Source organism: Thunnus thynnus, chromosome 19, assembly GCF_963924715.1.
Source record: "Thunnus thynnus chromosome 19, fThuThy2.1, whole genome shotgun sequence".
NCBI classification, from domain to species: Eukaryota; Metazoa; Chordata; class Actinopteri; order Scombriformes; family Scombridae; genus Thunnus; species Thunnus thynnus.
This window is the reverse complement of record NC_089535.1, coordinates 15,658,395-15,683,203: the sequence shown is the minus strand read 5'-3', so window position 1 is coordinate 15,683,203 and position 24,809 is coordinate 15,658,395. Positions and strand designations below refer to the sequence as shown.

The 24,809-nt window shown below is 41.2% G+C and overlaps 2 protein-coding genes across 3 annotated transcripts; one reads left to right on the top strand and one right to left on the bottom strand.

The window, feature by feature from the left end:
* Nucleotides 1-56: 56 nt before the first annotated feature.
* On the top strand, nucleotides 57-2,701 carry LOC137171261 (glycolipid transfer protein-like). The gene is made up of 5 exons (XM_067575170.1): nucleotides 57-243; nucleotides 701-759; nucleotides 928-1,061; nucleotides 1,189-1,339; nucleotides 1,620-2,701. The coding sequence occupies exons 1-5, from the start codon at nucleotides 141-143 to the stop codon at nucleotides 1,800-1,802; spliced, it is 630 nt and encodes a 209-aa protein (XP_067431271.1). The 5' UTR covers nucleotides 57-140; the 3' UTR covers nucleotides 1,803-2,701.
* On the bottom strand, nucleotides 2,410-24,809 carry LOC137171260 (protein FAM222A). Of its 2 annotated transcripts, none has more exons than XM_067575169.1 (3): nucleotides 24,162-24,809; nucleotides 15,218-15,377; nucleotides 2,410-6,740 (listed from the first exon to the last, which is right to left on the bottom strand). In XM_067575169.1, exons 2-3 carry the CDS (start codon nucleotides 15,339-15,341, stop codon nucleotides 5,347-5,349), a joined length of 1,518 nt encoding a protein of 505 aa, XP_067431270.1. In that variant the 5' UTR covers nucleotides 15,342-15,377; nucleotides 24,162-24,809; the 3' UTR covers nucleotides 2,410-5,346. The 2 variants fall into 2 exon arrangements, with proteins under 2 accessions (XP_067431270.1, XP_067431269.1); XM_067575168.1 differs by having other exon boundaries at nucleotides 15,218-15,380; nucleotides 24,162-24,808.

Below are 24,809 nucleotides of genomic sequence, written 5' to 3'. Positions count from 1 at the left end.
GTGGGAGAGGGAGGACGTTATCGTGACTGGTGGCGCCTCCCCACCCAACCGACAAGAAGATAGTTCCGGGTTTGTTTTCCAGCCGAGAGCTGCTCACCACTGCTGCTTGTGTTCCAGCGTTCATACGGCAGGACGATATAATGTCTCTTTTACTGGATAACCAATTCAAAGAGCTGCCTCCTGACAACTCTGTAGACACAAAGCAGTTCCTGGAGGCCGTCTCTCATCTTCCGTCATTTTTTGGTGAGTTTAATACCTTCACCTGAAGTCGATCAAACACACACAGAGAGAGAGAGAGGAAGGGGGGAGTCTGTGAGACGCTACTGCCGCCGCCGTCACGGCTCATTCTTTGCTGACTTCTTCCTCATGACATGTTGATCCAAACGACTTGTCACTTGTATGATTTCCCTCAACGAGTGTTCCTGGTTATATATCACATACACCACAAGTGGAGCTGCTGTGTCACGGTACTGGGGGTCTGAATCAGCCGTTTGCCTATAGAGAAACTCTTTGTTTACACATTGAACAGAGCACACATTGACCTCATTGTGACTTAACTGAGACTATGCATTCACTGCATTCTCCTACCCCCCTTCTCTTATTTGTAAAAGCTGATTTGTATTCACCCACCTCTCTGAGCCATGAGTGATGAAGTCATTAATAATTTATTGCTGTGCTCTCAAATGTCTTTCTCTTTCAGACTGCTTGGGATCAAAAGTGTTTACAATCATCAAATCAGACATTAATGGGAATATAATGGTAAGATACAGATCTTTGTGTGTGTGTGTGTGTATTTATGCCTCTGCCCCGGTTGTGTGTTTTCATACCACGGTTAGGAATTTAAATGCAAGTTGGAACCTAATGGAGCATTATCTACATGCAAACTCAACCCAAATGTGCCCTTTTCTTCTTTTTTTTTTCCTCCAGAAAATCAAAGCAGTATATCTTAAGGATCCTGAGAGGTATGTTACCCTGCAGCACATACTGGAGGCAGAGCGGGAAGACCATGCAGCAGAATGGCCTAAAGTTGGTGCAACATTAGCTCTGATGTGGCTGAAGAGGTGAGTGAGCGCTCCCTGAGCTTAATGTTATATCATATGTTGAACTTTCTGCTACTGAACTGAAGCAGACAGACAGGTTTAATTTGACTACTTTTTAAAAAAAAAAAATGCTGGATCTCTCCTGCAGGGGTCTCCGTTTCATACAGATCCTGCTGCAGAGTTTGGCAGACGGAGACAGAGATGAGAACAACCCCAACCTAATTCGGGTCAATGTCACCAAAGCCTACGAACAAGCACTGAAGAAATACCACGGCTGGCTTGTTCAAAAGATTTTCAATGTAAGGAAAATGTAGATGGGGAAGAAAATACCCTCTTTCATGTTCTTAATCATTTATTGAATGTGTATGTATGTATTAAGCACATTTGAAGCTGTAGTTTGTGTAAATTGATTGCATCAAATAAGGTGTTTCTGTTATATCCTCTTGTGTACTTACCCTGTATTTAAGTATGTTTTTCATGATTAGCCTTTATGTGATTTGAGTCTATTTACTTAAGCTTTTTAGTAAACACACTTCTACCTAACAATTATCGTGGTTTTTCTATGTTTCTCTCTTGCAGACGGCGTTATATGCAGCTCCCTACAGATCGAACTTCCTCAAGGCTCTGTCAAAAGGAGAGGAAGTGAAAGACGAAGACTGTCTGGTAAACGTGCGTCAGTTCTTAGTGAACTACACTGCTACTGTTGATGCCATCTACAACATGTACACAAATCTCAACGCAGAGCTGGACTACACCGTTTGATTACCCGGGACACAACTGGACTGGAGGCTCAGGAGCGTCCTACATCGGTATCCTGTCCGGCATCCCTCTCAGGTGTCGGGCTAGTCCAGTATTTTAAAGGTTTTTCTAATGAGATTGTTTTATTTTTTTCCTTCCAGTGTGATATTTATTGATTTGATTATGCCTTACTAAATATTAATGCTGTATATTTGGTTTTAAAATTATGCATAAGGTTTTTATTCTTGTATATAATTTCAAGTAATTGCAGGATTGTTGCAACAACAGTGCAGCTCTTTCTCTTTTACAGGATTATGTGATTGTGTGGGTTGCTGCTTTGCTTGTGACACAAAGAACACAACAATGTAAACATTGTTATTACAGGTTACGTAGAAATTGCTGTTAATATCTCAGATTCAGATGTTCTCTGCCTCCTGAGGCCTGGAGTTACCTCCACTGTTAACCTGGGAGCAGCAGTCCCATTTTAAAATTTTAACAGTCCATTTAGTGCCTTAGTGTTACTGAGTAAAAAACATAATGTTTCCAAATTACCATTCATATATTGGCCTGCAATTCTGTTTTACCCACAAGACAACAGCGAGCAGAGCCAGAGCTTTTTTTTTTTTTCCTCCTTCTTCTGAGGGCTTTACCTGTGTGGAGTTTGTGGTGTGTCTGTGCTTACTTGGTGTGGAGGGTGTGGTTGTTTTGTTTGTATTGATCTGTGATTTCTTCTGAAGTTATTAATGTCCCAACTGACCTAATGTCACAAACATTTTATCGAAAAATATATTTTTTATTACAGGAGACAGCACGTCATGTGCACATTTATTAATAGCTTATTGATTGGATTGACATTTTCTGTATGAATACTTGCTGTTTAATTCTGGATATATTCAGCTATGATTAAATTTCTTATCACAACATGTTGATGTCTGACTAAAAATTTTAAAAAGTGGTGAAACAGTTTAATGATTCCAACCAATAAAATCACACTTAGAGTTCATGAATTTTACTCTAGGTGGTGATATTTACTTGTTTTTTTTTTCTCTTGCTCTCTTTTAATCACATTTGTGGTTCAGATACTGCATGAAATAATGAAATCCTTGTTTAGTGATAAAAATCTAACTATCTTTGCTATATTAATTCTAGTCTCTGCCAACTGAGTTCTTAAGTGACTCTAAAAAAACATTTTAATTCATGTACAATTCTGCAAAAGCAGGTTTATGCATTGTCAGAAGCTCTTTTGGTGGACCAAATTTAATTTGCCCCCAGTATAAAAAAAAATGTTTTTGAAGCCAATTGCTGAAAAAAATGTTGATAAATTTGAGTTTGAATGCTTATTTCCCCCAAACATCAGCAGTAAATCGGACAAAAATCCCCTCTCTTCTTCATGTCTACTAATCCCCCAGATCAACCATCCTCTTCCTCTGCCCAGTCTTATTTATCTGAAGTGTGTCCCAGAGGCCGGAGTGGCTCTGGTTCCTCTCCCAGCGGAGCCCAGCCTGAACTAATCGTCTCAGAGCGAGAACAAGAGCAGCATGTCTGTATTCCTGTAGGTTTATCAGCAGAGCGGCCTGGCCTGTCCTGATTCCTGACTGATAGATAGGATGGAAAAGCTCAGAGCGAAGCCAACACACAATAGACTAAAGACAGGAAATCATTTACAACAAAGCCTCAATGACAAAACCACTGACCTTTAACTCTGAAATATTAGTTATCTCGCAATGAGGTCATCAATCAAATATTGCAGATTTATTCCCAACAGTGCATCTAATGCCATTATTCATGCCATCTAGGTTATTTGTTTTGTAATAGACTACTTAACATGCGTGCGCATTCTTCGTCTGTGGTGATCTAAACGACATTACTGCTATAGCATCCAATTTAGGAGGACAAATGAAGCAAAATAAGGGGTGCAGGCAGGCACACCATCTAAGATTAACCATTCAGTAGCTGGGTGATGGCAAACCCATGTCTTAATAATGCAAACAGTAATATTCTTGTGGCTTTATCTTCAAGAAAGCATCTATCTTTTATAGAGAAATGTAATATCATGAGATATTAGATAAGACTTGTACATTTTCATCTACATGTGTGTATTGACGGATTCAATCACTTCTGCCTCAAGCGTCTGCCATCCATCTAGGCTCACATAATTCACAATGGGAACAAAATTATCCCTTCCAACTTGCATCATTTATAGAGGAAATATTTCAGCTAAGGACTGACTTACTATTATATTATAAACCGGAGATCCTCAAGTGAAAATTTGGATGTTAATCAAATGAGATCTATGACTGAAAAAAGACCTTCCTGGCAGTTAAACCTTCAATCCCTTTGCAATAAAACCAGAAAAAATATCTCATCTTTCCACAGCTAGTTTATCATTCATGGATATAATATAACTGTCAGGCTGCATGTCTGGCAGATAAATAATAATATGTAATGACAAACTTATTTGCTGGGTCTAGAAAATTTCATTTACTTGACAATCCTTATTAAGAAGAGGCAAAAAGGGTGAGGGGGATTGGGGTCATACATTGCAAATGTAGTTATTTCAACAACATACTTCATGGAGAGCGCTCACATGTTCATATATAATAATTGCACTTTATAATTATAGAGACAGTTTGCCATAATAACTCAACAGGCCAATATAAATAAATAGTATTACAGAACCAGCGCAGACATACAAAGAACTACTCAGTCATACATCTCACACCATCAGAGATAATTGATGAAAAAAATGTCCACACAACCTCCTAAAATTATAAATGTTACCAAAAATACAACCAAAGGGCACATCTTGCTTGGCCTGAATGCCACAGTGTTGATTTATGCAACAGTCCTAATACACTGTGCTGAGCATGACTACCTTAAAATCAATTAAGATGTTAAATAACGCAACCTTGGGTATGACTGCATAACAAAAAATTTATTCACATTTGTATGCAAATTATCAAAATATTTCCCCTTTCGGTGGCCAGGTTTGCATCATATTGCAGAAGGGGGGGAACTGCATATGTCTGTTAACACAAGAGCTGCTGAAAAGTGAGCAAAATGAAATCAAAAAATAAAGCAGCAGCCAAAAGTTCAGGTATTATTGAAGGAATGTTCCCTCTGGCAATTGTATGTAAAAATATCCTACACTGTATATTCACAAAAACTGTCCCAGATTCAAGTAATTGTTTTTAGAAGGGTGCCGATGATTATTTCAATGAAGCAAGTTTCCAATTTGTAAAGAGGAGTCACCCTCTGCCAAAATATACAGTTGAAATGTAACGGCAAATTATGATTAGGTGCTCAGCATCAGTATTAAATGAATAGCAGGCATATTTGATGGCCGTGTAAGATATAAAAATAAAACATGAAAAGTCCATAAGATAAACCTGTATCTTAAGTCATGATTATCATTTACCTTTTCAGGCTTATAACACTAAGCCTTCTACAAATACAGTACATGCACAAACTAAAAAGGCATGTCTCATTCTCATAGATGTCTAAACTGACACATTGTCTATAAAAAGGTTTGTCACTGCTGTCTCCTGTTGCGTGGCGGCACCGTGTCTTATCTGTAGACGGGGAGCTGAATGTGGGTTTGCTGGTGGTGCTCCAGTAGCTGAGGCATCCCCATGGCTTCGTACCCACGGCCCAGCATGTGCTCTTTGATGCAGCGGGGGTGGATCTCACTGATGAGGCACTCCAGAGACTGCAGGCTGCTGCTCAGTACTGCAGCGTGGCACAGGCTAGAACTAGGGAGCCCGCATGCGTTATAGGCCTGGGCATGAGGAAGAGGAGGAGGGTGGAGCTGTGGCTGGTGACGCTGTGGGTGATGGTGGTGGTGTTGATGATGGCGGTTTGCGTGGAGATGGGGATGGGGATGGGAGAGTCCCAGGTCTCTAGGCCTGGCTGCACATGTACCCGTTGCCAGCACCTGAGAAGTATAACAGTCGCTATTCGGGGTGGCCACGACGCCGTCCCAGAGAGGAGCGAAGTACTGTCCAACAGAGAACTCCCCCTGCATGGCGGCACAGTTCAGAGAGGAGCCGCTGTCTCGCTCCTGCCCCGCGCCCACACTGGGGGGATGCAGCCTATATGAAAGCTGTGAGGGGCATGCCAAAGGGAGGCCAGTTTCGGGAGACTGGCCAACCCCGGTATCAGCTGCTCTGTGCCCCGGAGCACCACTGTACATCCTCACTGCTCCCTGCTGATAGGGCTGTGGCTGAATTTGATGTTTGTGCTGCCACACTCTGTAGTCTCCTTTCTCCAAGTACCCAGCTTTGGCTACGTCTGCACTCTGCGTAGGTAGAACTGCCCCCGTGAATGCCAGACTGCTCTGTGGCGGCACTCCCAGGACAAAGTCGGAGTCTGAATGTGCCACTGCAGCCACAGCCTGCAGCGAGGGGCTGGCTCGCGCCTCCCCCCCCAGCTGCAGGGCCTGGCTGTGGGGAACTCTGCTCATCTCTCTCATGAGGCTTTGAACCTCTGCCAGCTCAGACTGGGGGGCCAGGCTCTGATCTCCAGAGGCCATCCCAGCGCTAGAACAAAGTGTCTCAATGGGTACATCAGGAGGCTTACATGAGCTTATATGATAGACCTTATGCCCATGTCTGGCTGTGTAGCCATTATTCAGAGGATTATTATAGGGTGCCACAGAAGTCTGGGTGTTTGCGTGTTTAGTCCTTCTGCCCTCATGGTTTTTCACCACACCTTTGACCACTACAGAGGCCTTGACGATGGCCAACAAGCCCTGGTAGCCTCCTGAGTACGGGTGTGAATAGGGGCTATAGCGTTGGCCTGTGGTGTCTAAGCCGTTGACTGTTTTGTTAAGCTGTTTGTGCTGTGGTACCCGGACGTCAGATGGAAAGATTTTGATGGACAGAGGGCTGTTGGCAGTCTTCTGGGCAAAAGCATCCAACTCTGCGGGAGAAGGGTACCGAGAAATCATGGAGGCTGGCTCCCCTGAGAAGAAAGCAGACAGAAAGAAGTGATTTAGTCTTCAAACAGCCCAATGAAACCTTGTATCTTATGTTTTCTGTTGTTTTTTTTCCTTTCCATCTGAAACCATTTTAGGGGATAATAGCAGACATCAACATGTCTTATAAACTAATTTTAGGGAGGGAAACACCTCCAGCACTGTTTGATCAGTGCTTAATGAAACTAATTCAAGAATTAGTTCAATTCAGAATTAGTTTACCCTGGGAAATCAAAAGAGGAGCAGTGGCAACAAGAGAGGGGAGAGGAGCTAATTTTCCTCCAATGGCTCCAATGAGATTTGATTTTGATGACATTTGGCTGTTAAACCACAGCAGGAGGAGCCAAGCGGATTCTGGTGGGAAAACCCCCCCCACAAAAACCCCTTAGCATAGCGTTTAAGATTAATTGTTTGAATAATGATGAATGGTTTGGTAATTTGCTTAAATGCAAAATTTCTTCCTACAGTAGCTTCACTTTTGGTTGTTTCTCAATAGCTTTCAAATCATTCAAACATCACCATTTCCCACCTCTGAGATTTTGTTCCACTTTATGCTTTTATGGACCTGAACTGATTCTACTGTACAAAGAATGGAGCCTAAACTGAAGGAAAAGTTCTTGCAGGTGGAAAAAGAGCAATCACCAAAAGCGCTGTTGACTGAATTGTGTGCGGAAAGGCTGACGGGACAAACTAAGAATGGATTTAAACACTATTATTCAGGCAATTTCATGGCTGCTTAACTCCTGGCGACAAAGGAAAGGTGGAAAAGGCGCCCCATTTAAAAACAATAAATCACCAGGTAAAAATTACTGCCACCTTTAAGAATGACACTTTTATGGAATTCCTGACATAAAAAGAAAAAGCAGCAAAACTAACCTAGATCACACTGCAAGTCAGTGGGAATCATAGCAAGTGAAGGAACAAGGCTGTAATCTGCAATAAAAAAAAAGGCGAAAAATAAAAACAAAACACTTCATTTCATTTTCAATAACAAAACCAATTCCAGCTATGCAGGGGGAGAGCTCACTTGTTGTTCCCATTTGAAATTGATTTGGGAGTTCATTTCATTTCGGGGCCTACAGTGAGCCTCCGACTGTGAAAATGATTCAATCTACAAGATCCATCTCATGAAAGAAATAAATTGGGTGTTTAAAATGGAGGAAAGAGGTAAGGTGGAGTGTTCAATCCATCCAGCAATCTCCCAGCGGAGCAGAAAGAACAGCCCCATGGTGCCAGGAGCATGAATGAATTCTACAGAGAAATACAACAAAGCAAAACACTGCTTATTATGTATCACAGTGCAGTGCTGCTATAGAAAACAATGACATCTGGGATGTTGGTGAGGTGTTTATACTGTAAACAGCATCGAGATGTGAGCCTACCCTTCTGTAGTTTCCCATAACCCTACTCAGAGAGAGAGAGAGATGTAACAGGAAAAACCAGCTGCCACAACGATTTCTGGCCTTTGGCTATAAATTGAATATTTATGACCATCAATTATAAGAATACGAGGTTCATATCTACGTGAAAGGAGCTTAAATGACGAGAAGCAATGAAGCATTTAAAAAATATAATAAATTCTTGCATCACCACACAAACCAGGATTGACAGTACTACATAAAACTGGCCCTGGTTAAAGTTGTTTAATTACTGACAATAGATAATTTAGCAAAACAAATCAGAGACAGTCTTGTTCAGTTAAATGTCAAGTGTTAAGTCCTGCATGCCGCGAATGGCTTGCTGCTCCACAAACACTTCAAAAACACGTTGAACGCTCACACGTCTTCGCAGGGTGTCTGATATTGTTAGTCCAGAGATTACAGCCCTGTCAGAGCCATAGAGACGTGACACAGCTGCACTTCCCACTGTAGCTGCCTTAATGTGGCACTATGGAAACCTCATCAGCAAATAGGCCTTCCCCACTCTGCATTCGTACATTTATCAACTGAGGACCACTACTGTGTGACATGCATAAAAAAAAAGGGATCATTTTAGCTGGTCCTGACAGAAGCGCAGCTATTGGAAGATAAAACTGAGATCAGAAACAGCATGACCAGCATTAAAACTGCTTTAACTTACAAGCAGAGGTAATTGTTTCAATCTTGAGGATTTAAATACCAGTCTGTGGTGTTAAACGGCTGTAAACTGAGCACCGCACGTCATGTTTACTAGTCAGCGGCGGCTTTCTCAAAGCATGTGGTAGCAGTAATAAAAGTATATCTTCACAATATTCGCTCATTTCACTGGGCTTTTTTGCAAAAAAAAAAAAAACCCAGTCAAAAGCACCCTTAAAACGTGTGGATCATTAACGTCAATCTGGCACGATGAGGGCTGAAGTTTCCCTCTGAAGGTGCCAAGAAGGCAAGAGCCTATTGTGTAGAGGCTGCCGTCTCGCCCAAACTCTCAACAGGAGGGCACATACGTACCGGTGAAAGTGATAATTGACGACATGCATAAAGTAACGCTTCCACGGTGCACCGCAGGTGTCCAAAGAGGTTATTTGCACACTCCAAAATCAAGATGGGTTTTAATTAGAAAGCTTCAAGTCAATTTGACAAACAATGTAATGCTTTCAATGTGCATTAGGATGTTTTAAACAGCTGGTGTTTTTCAAAGTCAGTCACTTCCAGCTCATTTGGCCTTTATCTTCAAAACAAGTAAAAATGTACAAATGACGCCAGCTTTTTTCTCTTAGTGTTATTACTTAGTGTTAGGCTACATCAATTATGTTCAGTCAGTTATTTGGTGCTTTTAGATCCCAGGCATTTGAATTACAGCACAATAAAAAAAAAAATTACCTGTAAGTGAGTTACAAAACTGCTGTATATTCTTTAGCTCAAGAAATGTATGATTCCTTTAATTAAAGTTGGTTTGCATTAATTCAGGCTTAATTTTTAATATATAGTCAGCGCATAGGTCAGAGGAAATGTTCTGCATATACTAAAGACAAACTGAAAGTGGTTCAAAATCACATTACAGCTTATCTTAGTGGTTCCCAACCTGGGATTTGGGAAAAGGAGGAAGGAATAAAGAAGAAGAAGAAACATTTCTTCAACACAAAATTAAGTTAGTTGTTGTTAGTTTTTCTGACTTTTCTCTCATTTTCAACCTCTACAGTCTATTAAAATAAAACAATGTGAGGAGGGAACATTGCTCTTTCATCTTTTGTAAATTAATAAAATCACTTTCTCCTTTAGATTATCAAGATTTCTTTGTGACACGGCGTCTCATGTTACTTCATTGAGAGGCGCAGCAGTCGCACAGCAAAATTCAGCGGTACAAGGAAAACAAATATGAGGCAGTTCACATGACAACAGGGGAGACTGCAGCTGTGTGTTGTCAGGTAGGGAATGGCAGAGAGATAATTAGCAGTCTGACCTTAAGCACTTAATCACCCTGAACCTGCAGACTGCACGCTGTTTCACTCCTCAGCCCTTACAGAGAGCAGAGGCAGAAAAAAAAAAAACAAAACAGTGCAGAAAATAACATCAGCCACTTTTCGTAAGCAACCTTGGTCGAGGGCATCACGCAGTGCTAACAAATTTGAATTCTTTGACCTTTCAACATTTTTCTCCCACGTGCTTTTAGACAGGCCTGATTGAAGTAGGTTATGTAGAATTAAAAAGCTTATTTGTATTTTTATTTTCCTCAAAAGTCACCATAATGACACTGATGCACCTAGAACCCCTAGACTGATAGATTTAATGGTCCCACTAGTCAGGCTTGAGTGTTTTCTTGGTTGGAAGGGGCTCCACACATTAAACATGCTGCTCAACTGTTGTGGCATCATGCTGAGTGAAACTGGCACACTTTCACAGGAAACACCTAATCCTGATTTCCTCTTTCCATGCAGGCGACGTGCTTGGAAAGAAACAGTAGGGGGTGGAGGGCCAATCATAAGCTCTCAATCATCCCAAGGCCTAATTTATTGTGTGTGTGTGTTTATGTGCTAATGTGTTTTTTGTGACTTAGAGATTTTATAAATATTAGCATAAAAATATTCTGGAGGGATAAAACATTGGGTGTTTACCATACCGTGGTTTCATAACCCTGATTCCACCCCCATACAAACCCACTGAACGCTTTCTGCCACTTTAAACAGGCTAATCTTTTTCCCGTGGTCACACTCAAAGCCATTTCCCCCCAGATTAGAGAGGAGACCTCATTGTTTTGGAGCAGTTTGAGTTAATCACTAATTTATGGGCAAAACAAGCCCCAGAGGCAGGGCTGAAAACAGGAGTTGGACAAGCTCATTGCGTTTGCAAAACCACGGCTTCCAACCGTTAAAATACCCAGAGGGCCAGCATAAGGAAGCCATTAGAACGACCACTAGATGCAGTTCTCACATGAGATAACAGTAAAATTCATAAATTATTCCTTGTTAATATCTATACATGTTGGCTGAACTGCCAGGCAAATATCCCACAGGTCTTTGATCTTATGCTGAAGATTTATCGGGGAACACTTTTGTGAGATAACATGTTTACGAGTGTCAAATCCTCAGCCGAACATGGCACTGGGAACTGGCAGTTAATTATAGAACAGTGCTTCTCAGCGGGCATAAATACTTGTTTAGCACACCAATAATCCTGATATTTAAAATAACAAATCCAGGGACTGAGCTCAGCACATTCACAGCACATTTAAAACCTATGTTTCCGTTACCATGACAACCTCCTCTATGCACCCAGTTGGGCCAATAAGCCCAGTCATTAGAACCATGTAATTAATCGGCCCTGCCTTCATTCTGCAATTGACTATCTGGTAGTTAGACAGAACAAACTAGCAGCTGCTGGGTTTTGTCTCGCAGTTCAGGCCACAAAAAATAAAGACAATCTGCTGTTTATTTATTTTGCATCATTGATATGATTGTATGCAAATTATATTCATTGGTGTTGGATTATTTCAGTCAATTTCCAACCTCCAATCATATTTCATACACTGATTGTAAAACATTCAGTCGATACAGTTTAAAGCTGCACTAACTGATTTTTGGCCACTAGGAGGCATAACAATAGGGGACACACGGCCACCACAATATCAATGACTTATAACTCTACAACAACTTTATAAAAGGAAAGAGCTATTTTTGGTCTCTTGGTCCTGGAAGTCAAATTGATTTTCTCCATAAATAATTTTAGGCGATTCATAGTTTGAGCACTTGAATGGCTTTGGATCGACATAAAACTGTCCCCGTTAAATCAACAGTGCAAAAGATGAACCACTGTGTAAGAAAATATCTGGTTCTTTGATAAAAAGTAGAAAATATAAAAATGTGCACATGAAAAAAGCATGGTGAGAAGTCAACTACAACTCCCAGGGTGACAAAAACATCCTGTCTAATGGTAGGTGGAAGCCAATGATTACGCTGTTGGGAAAACTAGTATAAACAAGAACAATCTGCAGTTTAAAATCAGTTCACTTTCAGATTCTTGGTCAAATTTTGATGAATTTGGTAACTACGGTGCAGTGTTTTGTTCCAAACTGCAATGATAAAGCATTTTGAACTTGCTATAGCTCGAAAAGGCCTTCTAGGCCTTCTCCATAGCAGGGGTGGCCAAGGCTCATGGGTATTGTAGTGTTTAGAGCCATTCGCAATATCATACTAGGAAAAGGATCATTATATTATCTAAGATCTATCTATATCTATCTAAGAGACTTCTAAGTTTCTGTGTTAAGTAACACTGACTATATAATTAAAAGAAAAATACTGAATGGAGAAAAACACTCCTGGAACCAGCCTCATTTTGCAACTCTATCACAAACATGTTAGCTAATAATTCCAGATTTACACATCCAACAGGCACAGATCAACATAGGCATTCAGTTGTAGTCAGGTTTCTGTCCATTTGCAAATGTATGGCCAGTATTCACTCTTCTTCTAGCTCTAGCTTTATACATCAACTCCTGAAAAAACTATCTGGGTCTTTAATGTTAGCTTGCTATGTGTTTGACATTCTTTGTCAGCAAGTAATGTTAGCTAATTGTTCTGTCTGTTGCAGGAAGCTTGCAGTGCTTTATCAGAGATCGTTATTGAAAACGTCTACCTGCTGCTGCTGGAAACAGAGTTGATCCAACTCCTTAAATGTGCCATAAAAACCAAAACAATGACGTGAAAGTTGCCAAAAAGCAGATTTAATACGGGTTTAAAGACCAGCATAAAATGCAATATGAACAGCTTTCTCTATGTCAAAATATCAATATAAAGAGGCATTAATATTTATCTCCATTGGGCTTCAAGGTTGCCAGTTAAGGGCTCCATGTGGTTTCCTTAACCTAAACCATTAGATACAGATGAGTGAAGTGGAAAAAGTAGACACGGGACATGTTGACACCAGAGCATATGCTCTTAAATATCACTCACACTGACCTCTCTATTTACGACCTTCTTCCATAAACACACAAAAATAAAAATACAGACACTCATTCACCCCATTTTCACATGCCTCCTTTTTTCCATGTCAGCAATCTCTAAATGAAGGGTGCTTCACAGAGTGACCTCAGGGTTGAACACTTAGTTATGTGTGCTGGAGGAGGCTCTGGCGAATACTCCTTTGCACCAGTGTCACTCCTCATTTGTTTCTGTGCCGCTTGGCCCAGCTTGGGCAAAGTTTCCCCTCTCAAAGCCGGCCTGCGCGCAGGCCAGCAGCGTGGGAAAAAAAGCATCTCCAGCCCCTGCTTTCAAGCTAAGATAGCAGAGAAGAGCGCAGCTCTCATTCACTCTCATCACATAATTCCTAACACTCGTTTCATGGAAATCTTTCACATGGGTTTGTGTGGCTGAGAGCTTTCATGTCCACTGTCTTCCATTTATTGATAGCTAAAAATGGAAATGGCTTTCAAAAGCGCAGCGATGACTGAAGGCTGCTCCTATTTAACTCGATCCAACAGCGACTCATTTAATGAAGAAGCCTGGGCCACACACATTGAGCTCCCATCAGCAGTCTATTCCCTCTGGTGGTGCTTGAAATGTCAGGCTAGAGCTGGAGGGTGCTGCACTACGCACAGTTGCTGTAAAACTCAAGGGGGAGGAAGAGGCCCTGCAGGTAAACAGGATGAGAAACCCACCCCTAGCTCTGCCTGAGGCAAATAGGCCCTTCTGTTCCAGCATTTAGCAGACAAGTGCTCCACTGATTCCCAATTAATATTTAATAAGAAAAAAGACAAAGACATTTCACCCGGGGAGAAAGATGGGAGATGAGATGGAGCTTACGAGGGAAGGAATTTCCAGCATTTCACATTTCCCTGACTCTCCTGTTAGTCGTGTTGCACTTGTTAGATCAGGATAACTTTTATGGTCCTTTTAAGTATATGGTGTTCGGTGACCTCAGTAGACTCTCAGCATGGATCCACCTAACTTTGACCTGAGAAGAGCTCTAATTATCCAGAATAAATGAAAACACCTGTGTGCAAGTGGGAAGCTGTTGAGTTAATCAAACCACAACTCTCACTGAAATCTGATAATTATACGGTCATTAAACCTGAAATTAATGCTGCGCTGTCTATACTTTCCATACATCCCAAACATTCATTTACTATGTAATGGGTACAGTTCATGATGCATAAACAATGAGATTCTGTACGAGAATGCACAGGTCTGATGCAAATGAGCAAAACATTCACTTGTAAAATGAGTAAGTAAAATATCTTTAAAGGATCAGATGATTGGCCATTTCAGATATTTAATGGCCACACACTGCAACACACATCCAGTTGAACCACTGAACTGTAAGTAGTTATAGATGTCCAATATAGCTTCAAACCAGACCCAACAAAGAAGTATAAAGCATCAGCTTTTTTTTAAATGAATTTGGGAAAAGGAAACCACAGCAGAATAACTTCATTTGTGGTACTATGATCTCATTATGTGAATCTAGACTGTCCAGGAAGGAAAAAAAAAAAAGACTTGGCAATTTGGACCACTGGACAAAATAACATGAACATAGAGTAACCTACATAAAGAAAACAGTATCCGACCAGGAAATAAATATGCAGACACATCGCATTCAATCAATTAATTGAAAGAAATCTAATCACAAATGTCAGTTCAGGTTAGTCCCGAAGACACCCACTCAACCTCTCAGTGAATGCAATCAGTGGAGATGAAGGTCAAACAACACTAACACAGAGCGGTTTCTGAGCAAAATGTGAACATCATTAGTAACCCCGTGTGGGAGTTGATTAACACTGTAATTTCAGAGTCCACTTTGACCTGCATGCATTTTGCACTGCAGGAGCACACTGATTAGTAGCCCAATTAAAAAGAATCATCATCAGGAGGCCCATTATTTTAATTCAAGGAGCTTCGCAGCAGTTGAAATCTCTGCATGCCGCTAAAACCAGACATGATCTTAATGTGCACTTGGAGGCAACAAGGTCACGCTTAATATAAAATAATAAAACTGAGCATGACGGACACGACCGATATCCTTCTGTATTCTTCACTTGTGCGATATAGACTCACCTTTGTGGGTGCGTGGCTGCAGTACTGGCAGCAGTAATGGCGGTGGTGGAACATCGAGGCTTTTGGGTGTGCAGGCTAGACGCTGCGATGAGAGGTTCTGCCGTCTCTGAATACAGGCCAGCATGATAGTTCGTTAGGGCTGCACACAGCCTGGGTAAACCTGCTAGAATGAAAGGAGAAAGAAGACCAGTTTTGTTCTGCTGTCATTTGATTTTTAAAAGTTTCTGTCATTCTTTTGGCCACATTGTTCAGAGAATCACTGGAATGTAAGTAGATGCCAACTTTTAGGTTTGGAAAAACATCAAATTATAAGCAACACATTTGAACTCATGCATCAAACATCACTTTGATGTTGGAAGAAAACTGCAAGCTTGCTGGTAGTGAACACTAAAAGCCCCATAGGTGGATCTCCTCTTTCAAAAACATCTTTTCCACGTTACTTCAGTAGCTTACATATCCAAAACTCTGCACTCACTTGGGTCCTTTTACCACATTAAAATTCAGGAACCCCACTTTGAACTGCAGAGACTGTGAATTTGAGGAATTAACTTCACTTAATGACGGCTCCATCTCCTCTTTCTGCTTAGCTGTTATGATGGCTTTTTCCTGTCATCAACCTTGTTCTGTCGGTTGCAATCACACAGATCGTTTGCAAGGCCTCCTGTAGCCTCAGGCTGTGCGTTTCAATCTGTAACTAGCCCTGAGACCTGGGCTTCTTGTTCCATAAGTTTAACGGCCATATTGATCAGGAGAGAAACCCAAAAATCAGCTCACTCCCTAAAATAGGTTGTGCTGTTTGCAGAGTTAAGTATCGTCAGAGGAAATGAGAGGCTGTGTCTGAAAGAGATGGCGCCTCTCGACAGCTGTGCTGATTGAAGCAATCACTCTGAAAAGAAATCCATGCATTGAGGAAATATTTCATTGATAATCGCATTCGACATTCTCTTTGATTATCTGGAGGAGTCAGCAAATCTGAATGCTAGTGCTGCAAAACTAAAAGACCCGAGGCTACTGTAAATACTGATTACTGTATGTGAATCTGGTATCTTGCAAAAATATCACAGATGTACAGGCTATTAATAGTTAATCAATTCAATGATTACAAACAGAATGTAACACAGTATTTCCATTACAGGGTGGTAGTCCCCAACAAGGCTACTATAAGCCTGCAGCATACAGCTGTCAGATTGCCTTTACCTCATTTCTCACTTCTTCAGTTTACATTTTTTGGGGGGGATTCTGGCTTTCATTTCTCCCTCAGGTTCCAGAGGGCAGCTAAAGCAAGTCACTGCACAGACTGTTTGGTGATGAGCTGCAGAAACATGATTACCTTCACCTCAAAAGGAAGAAGAGACAAGAGTGGCTTTCATTTTACTCAGGTGCCAGCAAAAAAAAAAAAAAAAAAAAATTCCCTCACTCTTCCCTTTTTCCTCGTGTGCCCGCTCCCCTCCTCCACTCAGCATCTGTCCCATGGTGACAAGCCCACTTCAAGCTGCTCAGTGCAACCTGTCTCATCTGAGCACACACATCTGAAGAGCTGAAAGTCTCAGTATAGTCAGATTCCATTTTGAAAATAATGGCAATTTCACAACAACCCTTCCATTACCACACATTTGTCAAGAAGGAGGTGCAGAAAAGGGAGAAGGAACAAGAGAGAAAGGGCATCTCCAGGGAAATCCTTTTACTAGCAGAAAATGAGACATGAATTGGAATACCTTCCATTACTCCAATAATTTGTAGCTGGAAGAAAATACATCAAGGAGGGCATTATAATTCAAAGAGAGGCCAGTGGCTCCAAGAAAAAAAAAAGTTTCACTGAGAGCAGAAAAACTGAGCTAGAAATGAGGCATAAAGTGCAAGTTATGATGTTTCTTTTTCATCCTGCTTTCTACATTTAAAATTTAAAGAGATTTTATGAACTAAAGCTTAAAATTGCCTTCTCAATCTTAAGCAGAATTATCTGAAAAAGGGAAGAGAGATATGAGATCAAAGGGATCCCAGAATGCATGATATTATCTGGGCTAATTTCTCACGCTGTATGAATTCTCCAGCCCTCCATATAATGTTTTGCTCTTTTTTTTGCAGTTTTTGTATTTATTTGACAGTTGAAAGCAAGACAGGAAACAGGGGTGAAGAGAGGGACATGCAATAATGCAGAAATTCAGTATATGACAACTGCAAACTAATTGCCAGAAATCTTAAAAATGGCATCCATTAGCATAGTTCAAATCAACCTTCACAAGTGAGGTCATGGATCTTTGTCATTAACATAATGGTCAGTGTTAGTCCATTTCCAAGACAGTTCTCTTCAATCAGCAGCTAATCTGCCTTTGTGCGAGACATTACGGTGAAGGTTATAAACCAGATGTCTAGCTTCTCACATTTCCTCCATAGCCTATACTCTGGCGCATCTGCGTCTTACAAGTTCATGTACTCAAGGACTTCTCTAACATCAGTAATAAGAAAAAGAGCATAAAGTTTAAGCTGCAAGGTCGTCTAATCCTTGCCACTCTCAGGCGACATCCATGAAGCCGATAAGCAGCACAATAAGGTCCGCTGAGGGCTTGCCAGGGAGATAAAGACTTTGTTGCTTTGCAGTCCATCTACTGTCCCCTATAAACATGTGTTGGCAGACATTTTATTTTTCAAAGCCTTCCCCATCATTGACAGGATGCAAAATGCCTCATTTTCTGATGTGTCCTCTGTCATGGGATCAGGATAGGGTACTTTGTGAGAAGATAACAAGGTTGTTTGAGGAGCCATAAGGGCAGCGATGGGAGACTTTGTACTGATTGTTGTAGTCTTTCAGGCAGAGAGATGATGACTATGGCCCTGTTCACACCTGGCATTAACATATGTCTCAGGTTATCCGATCACCAGCGGACAGCTCTAAGTACGTCAGTTCACACCTGGCATTAGAATGTAGCATAGCCAGACCAAACTTTGTTTTAGCGCTGTGCCAGCGCTAGAGAAAGGTCTGGCTGAACCTATTATCATTCTGCTATTGGGGGAAAAAAAGCTCTGGCTTGTTTGTATTTCTTTAAACCAATCACAATCATCATGGGTGGCGCTAAACTTAAGATGCAGCGATGGTGCCCTTGCAAAATAGTGTCGGGGGGAACTTGTTTTGGTGGAACATTTGCATGTGGGGAGGCGAGCAGTGGCATTAAAATGGCTAAATCCCTGAAAAAGAAAACACCACATAAAACAGTAAAAGACATATGTAGACTATGTGATATGACTTTTACTGATAAAAAAGACATAATTTCCGTTTGCAAATGCGTTGTTGTTTTTAACCGGTGGGAGGCAGCAAAACACTTCCCGCGTAAAGTCTGCCAGAAATTTAAAAATATTGCCAGAGAATCCATTTCGCCTGCTGTAGTAGCTTCTTGTTGTTGTTTCGCACTTTAATATGTTGGCACACAAATGAGTACGTACTTCCACTTACATAGAGGACGTCAGTTGGGTAGGCGGTCCTTCAATGCGGCCCAGGACACATTCGCGCACACAATGCTAAAAGAATGTGGCCATATGTGGCCCAAACCACCTCTGAATGTGGTCTGAGTGATTGAATCTCAATGCGTCCTCAATGTGTCTTGGGTGCATTCACACCTGTACTTAAAGCTGTCCACCTGTGGTCGGATCACCCAAGATGCATTTTAATGCCAGGTGTGAACAGGGCCTTTAATTGTTAACTGTTAATTGCTTTCAGTTAATCTTCTTGGCGCAACATTTATGTGCCATCAAACTGGGACCTATTGTGTTTCTGCTGCAATAGGAAGCCTGGTTTAAGCTCCTCACAATATATTGCTAACAATCTAAGCTATGTGAATAACATCTTTTGAGATAATAAAGCTGGTTGTGCATGATTACCCAGGAGATACATTACTGGGTTTAAAAAAAAAAATCTACTATGTTTACCTCTTTGGCTGTACAAAGTGGCAACACACAAGCATCAGTCTGACCTTCTTGAGTCTTTTATGACTTCGAGTAGCATCAAGGGTCAGTACGAAGATAGAAGCAAATTGCACAGAGCACTTCCCTCTCAACAAACATAAAATGAACAGAAAAGGATACTGTACACTGGCTCTACATACTTCTTCACCCCGCCACACACACACACACACACGCTCCTCCTCACACAGACCATCTCAGCTCTTGTTAACAGTTCTCAGAATCCTCAGTTAATAATTAGATGATAATGAAAAAGGTTTTAAGGCGAGAACCCTTTTCACTCTCTGGGCGGATTAGCATGTGAGTGCTTCCTTCCACTCAGAAACTATGGAACAGCAATGGGGAGAGGGGAAGAACACAAAAGCAAAAGAGAAGGTTCATTTAGGAAGAAATAAATGATTAACAAATGGCAACTAGAGAAACGGCAGTGTCTGTCTTTGAGTGATCATGACATAGTATATTAATAACAATCCATTTACTGTATAATTAAGTGTATACAGTCTTCAAGGTAAGCACTGCAGGAACTTGTCTTAGTAATGGAAACCAGACAAGTAGTCTGACATACAGACAGAATTAGACAGCAGTGCTGCTGCAGCTGCTAGATTCATCTCTATACAACCCTGCGCGCGCACGCGCACACACACACACACACACACACACACACAGATCCCACCCAACCCCCTCATACATATTTAATAGAATCTATTACTTCTGGATTAGCCGATAAGGGTTGGCCTGGTTAAATTCTATAATAGTTTGCATAATTGGTATCAGAGCAGCATATAAGAGACGCAGATTTCTCTCTTTTCCTTCTTTGTTGAAGGAGAAATACAAAAATGGACACAAAGGTTCACTTACAGGATAACCAAACAACCCAGAGCCATTCTGCTCTGTGCTGCAAGAGCACTCAAGGCCTGAGGCTGATAACAGTTTCCTATACAAGTCGTGCACAGGCACAAAACGTATGTAAATACAATGGTTGTGCAATATTCAGACAGATGTCCAGAGCATTCAGCAGGATGTAAATCAAGCAGAGTTAATGGTCGGGTGTCTAGGAAAAACATCTCCATGCTCATGCAAAATGTTATGTAGCCACAACAGGACAGTTGTGTTACAATGACGCAAATGGTAGAAAGAGGTCTGAAAACGTTAGAAATCACAGCTCCTCAATTGTGTAACTACTGACAATCATTCCCTGGCAATTTTAGGAACTGTCTCTCCACTATCATCTACATATTTCCTCACTATTGCAAAGACAAACATAATAGGACAAATGCTGCTGCATATATAACTCAGATATAAATGCGTACTTTATTATTGTTCTCCTCGTGTTCATTAGAGTCTGTAAATTGAATTTTAGCTCTGCACATCCACCCCCATATGATGCTTTTCCAGCTTCATGTCAGTGTGTTTCCACCCCTTGTACGTCTATTGTCAAAAGCAATATATGAACTGTAAGCTGTTGGATACTATTATGAAATCTATGTCAATCAGAATTGTATGTCTCACTACATTCCTGATACGTTTTTTTCGACATTGTATCGAATCTGAATATTTTGGACATCCAAATAAACTACATATTAACTATGAAATGTTTTGACAAGAGTCAGAAATTGATTGAAACAAACAGATGATGATTTTTTTTCCTGCAACCTGCAAAGAAACCCTACAGATACACATGAAGCTTGTGATTAAAGTTCCCTATCCATTTATTCACTCACACTAACTAATGGTGAAAAAAAGTACCAAACTCTAACCTTCATTGTTGTTCAATGTTTTCAGTGAAAAGCAACTTTTAACGAGGCAGCAACAAATGGTTCGAAAGGAAAGACAGTCCAACTCCTTGAGGTCAGAGTTTGTACAGTTAATTTCATCAACAGCAGCCACAGCTACTGACAGCATGAAGGATTCGTCTATAAGATTTACAGTTTTGACTAGTACTCTGTAATTTCTTTTAGAGTTGGGCCATTTTTGTGAGTCAGTCTTTCAAAACAGTGCTGGTATGATGATTAGTGGCTAACCTATTGCTTTGCTACACGTCATCATGTTAGAATACCTATGAACACAAGAGAAAGCTGGGCTTTAAAGTGGATTTGTTTTTTGGAAAATACAAATTCTGACTTTACGTGTATACGGATGATGTCTACGAATTTAGCCATTAAGTCTTATCTTCGACAGCAGCCTTGGTAGGGAGTAGAAAGCCTTGGACTGACCCAAATCTGCACTTACACACAGACGGTGCCAAGGTAAAAGAAACACACTGCATGAGGTAAAGTCTGGCCAATGCCAAGGTAGCATTAGTGGGTAAACAGAGCCTTATCCTTATCCCAATATGCACACCGAGACACTGTCAAAGGACTATGGGTATGCTGTCCAGCCTTTGGAAAACCTTGACTTCAAAGATAACAGATGGTGAAAGAATGAGCTGAAGGTTTTTGTGGAAAGATAAGTTTTTCTTCAAAAGATATCAATCTATGATTTTAATTTTACGTTGATGTCTGTCAGCCAAATCAGGCATGGGCGGAGTTATTTTTAGTCTTCCATTCTCATCAACTTTTGTTAAAACCATAGAAGAAGACAAAAACTACAGGGGGGGAAAAAAAGGGTTTATGTTACACAGATACACAATCTTCCCAACCCCCTCTCTCCAAGCACTGTCCTCTGGCTGTTTAGTTTCGCTGTTAAGGGTCACCGATTCTTTCAAGTCATTAAAATCTTCCAGCAAACATAAAACTCATTAGAAACTGTGGAGAAAATGCTCCCCGTATGGCTCTTATGTGGGAGATAACCTAATGATAAGCTCTCTGCCATGCATCACAGAAACATCAAAATGTTCTAGGAAAAAAAAAAAAAGGTCTTTGATCTCTGGACCGACTAAAGATGTCATCATCTCGCTACCTTTCTATTTCGGGCAAATGATGATGCATCAATAGCAATTTGGCTGTTTCAATCATTAATTTGAAGTAATGACTGAGCACCGTCGTGTAGACAAAATAAAGATTACTGAGTTCCAAATACCCCGGCGGTCCTGTCCCCTCCCCAATGACCTCGGAGGCCCAGTCCTTAACCTCCCACCCTTAACCCCCATCCCACTACCCCTTCATCCTATTAGAATGAAAGACCAATTAGACAGATTTCAAAAGATGGCAGGCTGCCTGTAATTACACATGACATCTCTTAGCAGATAAAAAGATTACAAAGGGTGAAAGAGAGAAATTGCTAAGCAACCGAACTATGGACATTAAAGACAGGCAGAGAGATTGGGTACATATACGTTTTTCTAAGTCATCTTGCATCATCTCATCACTCAGTTTCTTACCAATAGACTGAAAACTCGCTGTCCGCTTAAACCTGTGAGGCTACATGGACGAAATGGCAGAAAAAGACGTGACCTTAATCAGTCCTTGCACTGGCCTGGGTAATAATCATCCAAGAAAAAGGTCATTCTCGTGGTGAGCCGTTTCCTTCATTCAGTAACCGAGGAGGCCCGGAGATTGAGCGAGCCTGGGGAAACTTCACAATAAATCAGAGCTCAGCTTCGCTCCTGAGAAGGCAAAGGGAAGCAGGCAGCCAAATGACAAATCCCTTCTCTTCACAGAGTTGGAATTACTGCTGGGGTGTGATGTGAGATCAGAGGGAAACCCCATGGGATACCTGCGCATCAACTGCTCATAATACCACACAATTTACAAGCCTCTCAGGCAAGTTCAGGCCTGGGCAACACACATTTCAAGCAAATAGCCAAAATACGAATAATTACAGTTGCTAGACAAAATTATATAATGTGTAAACATGCAGCAGGAAACATCCATTGGCTAAGTAAGATTTTAGAATGAACAAAGCCAAATGATAGATTGAATGTCAAGCCAATATACTTTATGATGACAGGAGGATATTATGATATATTTTCATTATGACATTGTGGTGAATCAAAGGCCACAATGCCATAATTTGAATGCATTTATAGGAAATCATGAGGATGAAAGATAATGCCATTTGACATTTATCTCTTTTGGTCTAGAAAATAGCCAGGAAGAAAACAGTAAATTGCAGCCTTTTCTTCTTCTCTGCCTCTGGTGGGAAGCTGTGACATCCCATCTCTCTGGGTAATAAAGGATCTGGCACAAACAGGAAAGCATGCGGGGTAGAATTTCACACCTGGCCAATAATCTATAGGCCCCTCTGCTGCGGCTACAACCTTCAACCTCGGCTGCCACCGGTGCAGTGAGGTGCGATGATCCCACCTCCGGCTTCTAGACAATAGAAGTGGAAAGCTTCAGAGGCAGCTCTGAATGACCGATAATATACTTCAAAGCACTTCCCGTATCCACTGAGATGCTGACACATAAAGAGCCTTTCACTGCACGCAAAGCCAAGCTATCATCCATCTCACACATGCAGACAGATTGTATTGGCTCACAACAGAGGCAGTTTTGAGAGGAAAAAAAACCCATTAAGAAACTGCAGATGTTTGTTATGCAAATGTGTCTTTAACCCATATCTTAATAACCACTTTAGGCCTACTATTTCATACATTATACATACATTACGCATACATTTCAGGGAATAGTCTGCCCCTACATCAATTATCCGAAATAGTGAATGTAAATAACAGAGCTGATAGTTGGACTCGGCCCATATTAATACACATTAGCCAATAGCAGGACAGTGATATATTATAAGGGCGAGACGCTCCTATCCATTAGTGCGCACTGGGCATCTTTCACCACTTTAGCGCTGTCGACCTAAAATCAATGCAGGGCGAATCCTTACATCATGTACTGAAGCATCTTTACAACCTTAAATCTCTTTCTTGCTCTGTTACTGTCATGTAGTCTACACAGCTACCATTAAAAGGCAATTCAGCTGCTACAACAATATTCTGCACTATAGGAAACATTTTCCATGAGCCCACATTGTCCGTTAAACACAGATGGAAACAGGATGGGTGAAGGGAAAAAAAAGAAAAGAAACATAATCCATGTCTTACAGAGTTTTGTCTTATCATAAGGCTTGTTTATCTTTGGTTCGCCACGGCTGATAGGTTGTTCTCCTGGTCGGAAGGCGTATTTCCTTTGCAATCTCGCCACTGATTTCGCAATGAGCACTGGAAAGCCCTGGAGAAATATCCATTGATGAGGCTGGCTCCATTAACTGTACTTGCTCGTCATATTCAACACGTATTAAAGTCAAAGATTTTTTTTTTCTTCTTCTTTTTTACCGATTGTGTTTTCGGTGCAGCGTCTTGTGTTTCATCCCTGCAGCCGAGCAGGCTGCGTCCGCCACAGAGAGTGATGTCGGAATGGAAATGAGTCCCCTTGTACTGTTGAAACCGGCTCCGGGCCAATCAATCAGGGCTGAATTTGAATATTCCCACGGCTCGGCCAATCGTATGGAAGAGAAGGCGGCCGCTGCCGTGATGCCAATCCCGTCAAAGCAATGGGTCAAAGTAAGCACGTTGCTGTTTCGCGGAAACTTTTAAAGGAGAAGAGCATCCGATATATTATTCAACCCGTCCTGCAAGTTTTTTTGTTCTTTATTGACTCCTCGCACGCCTGATCGATGGAGAAAGCTACACAGCGGCTGTAAATGTGTTTCTACAGCTCAGTCAATCAGCAGTGCAATCAACCCTTAATTG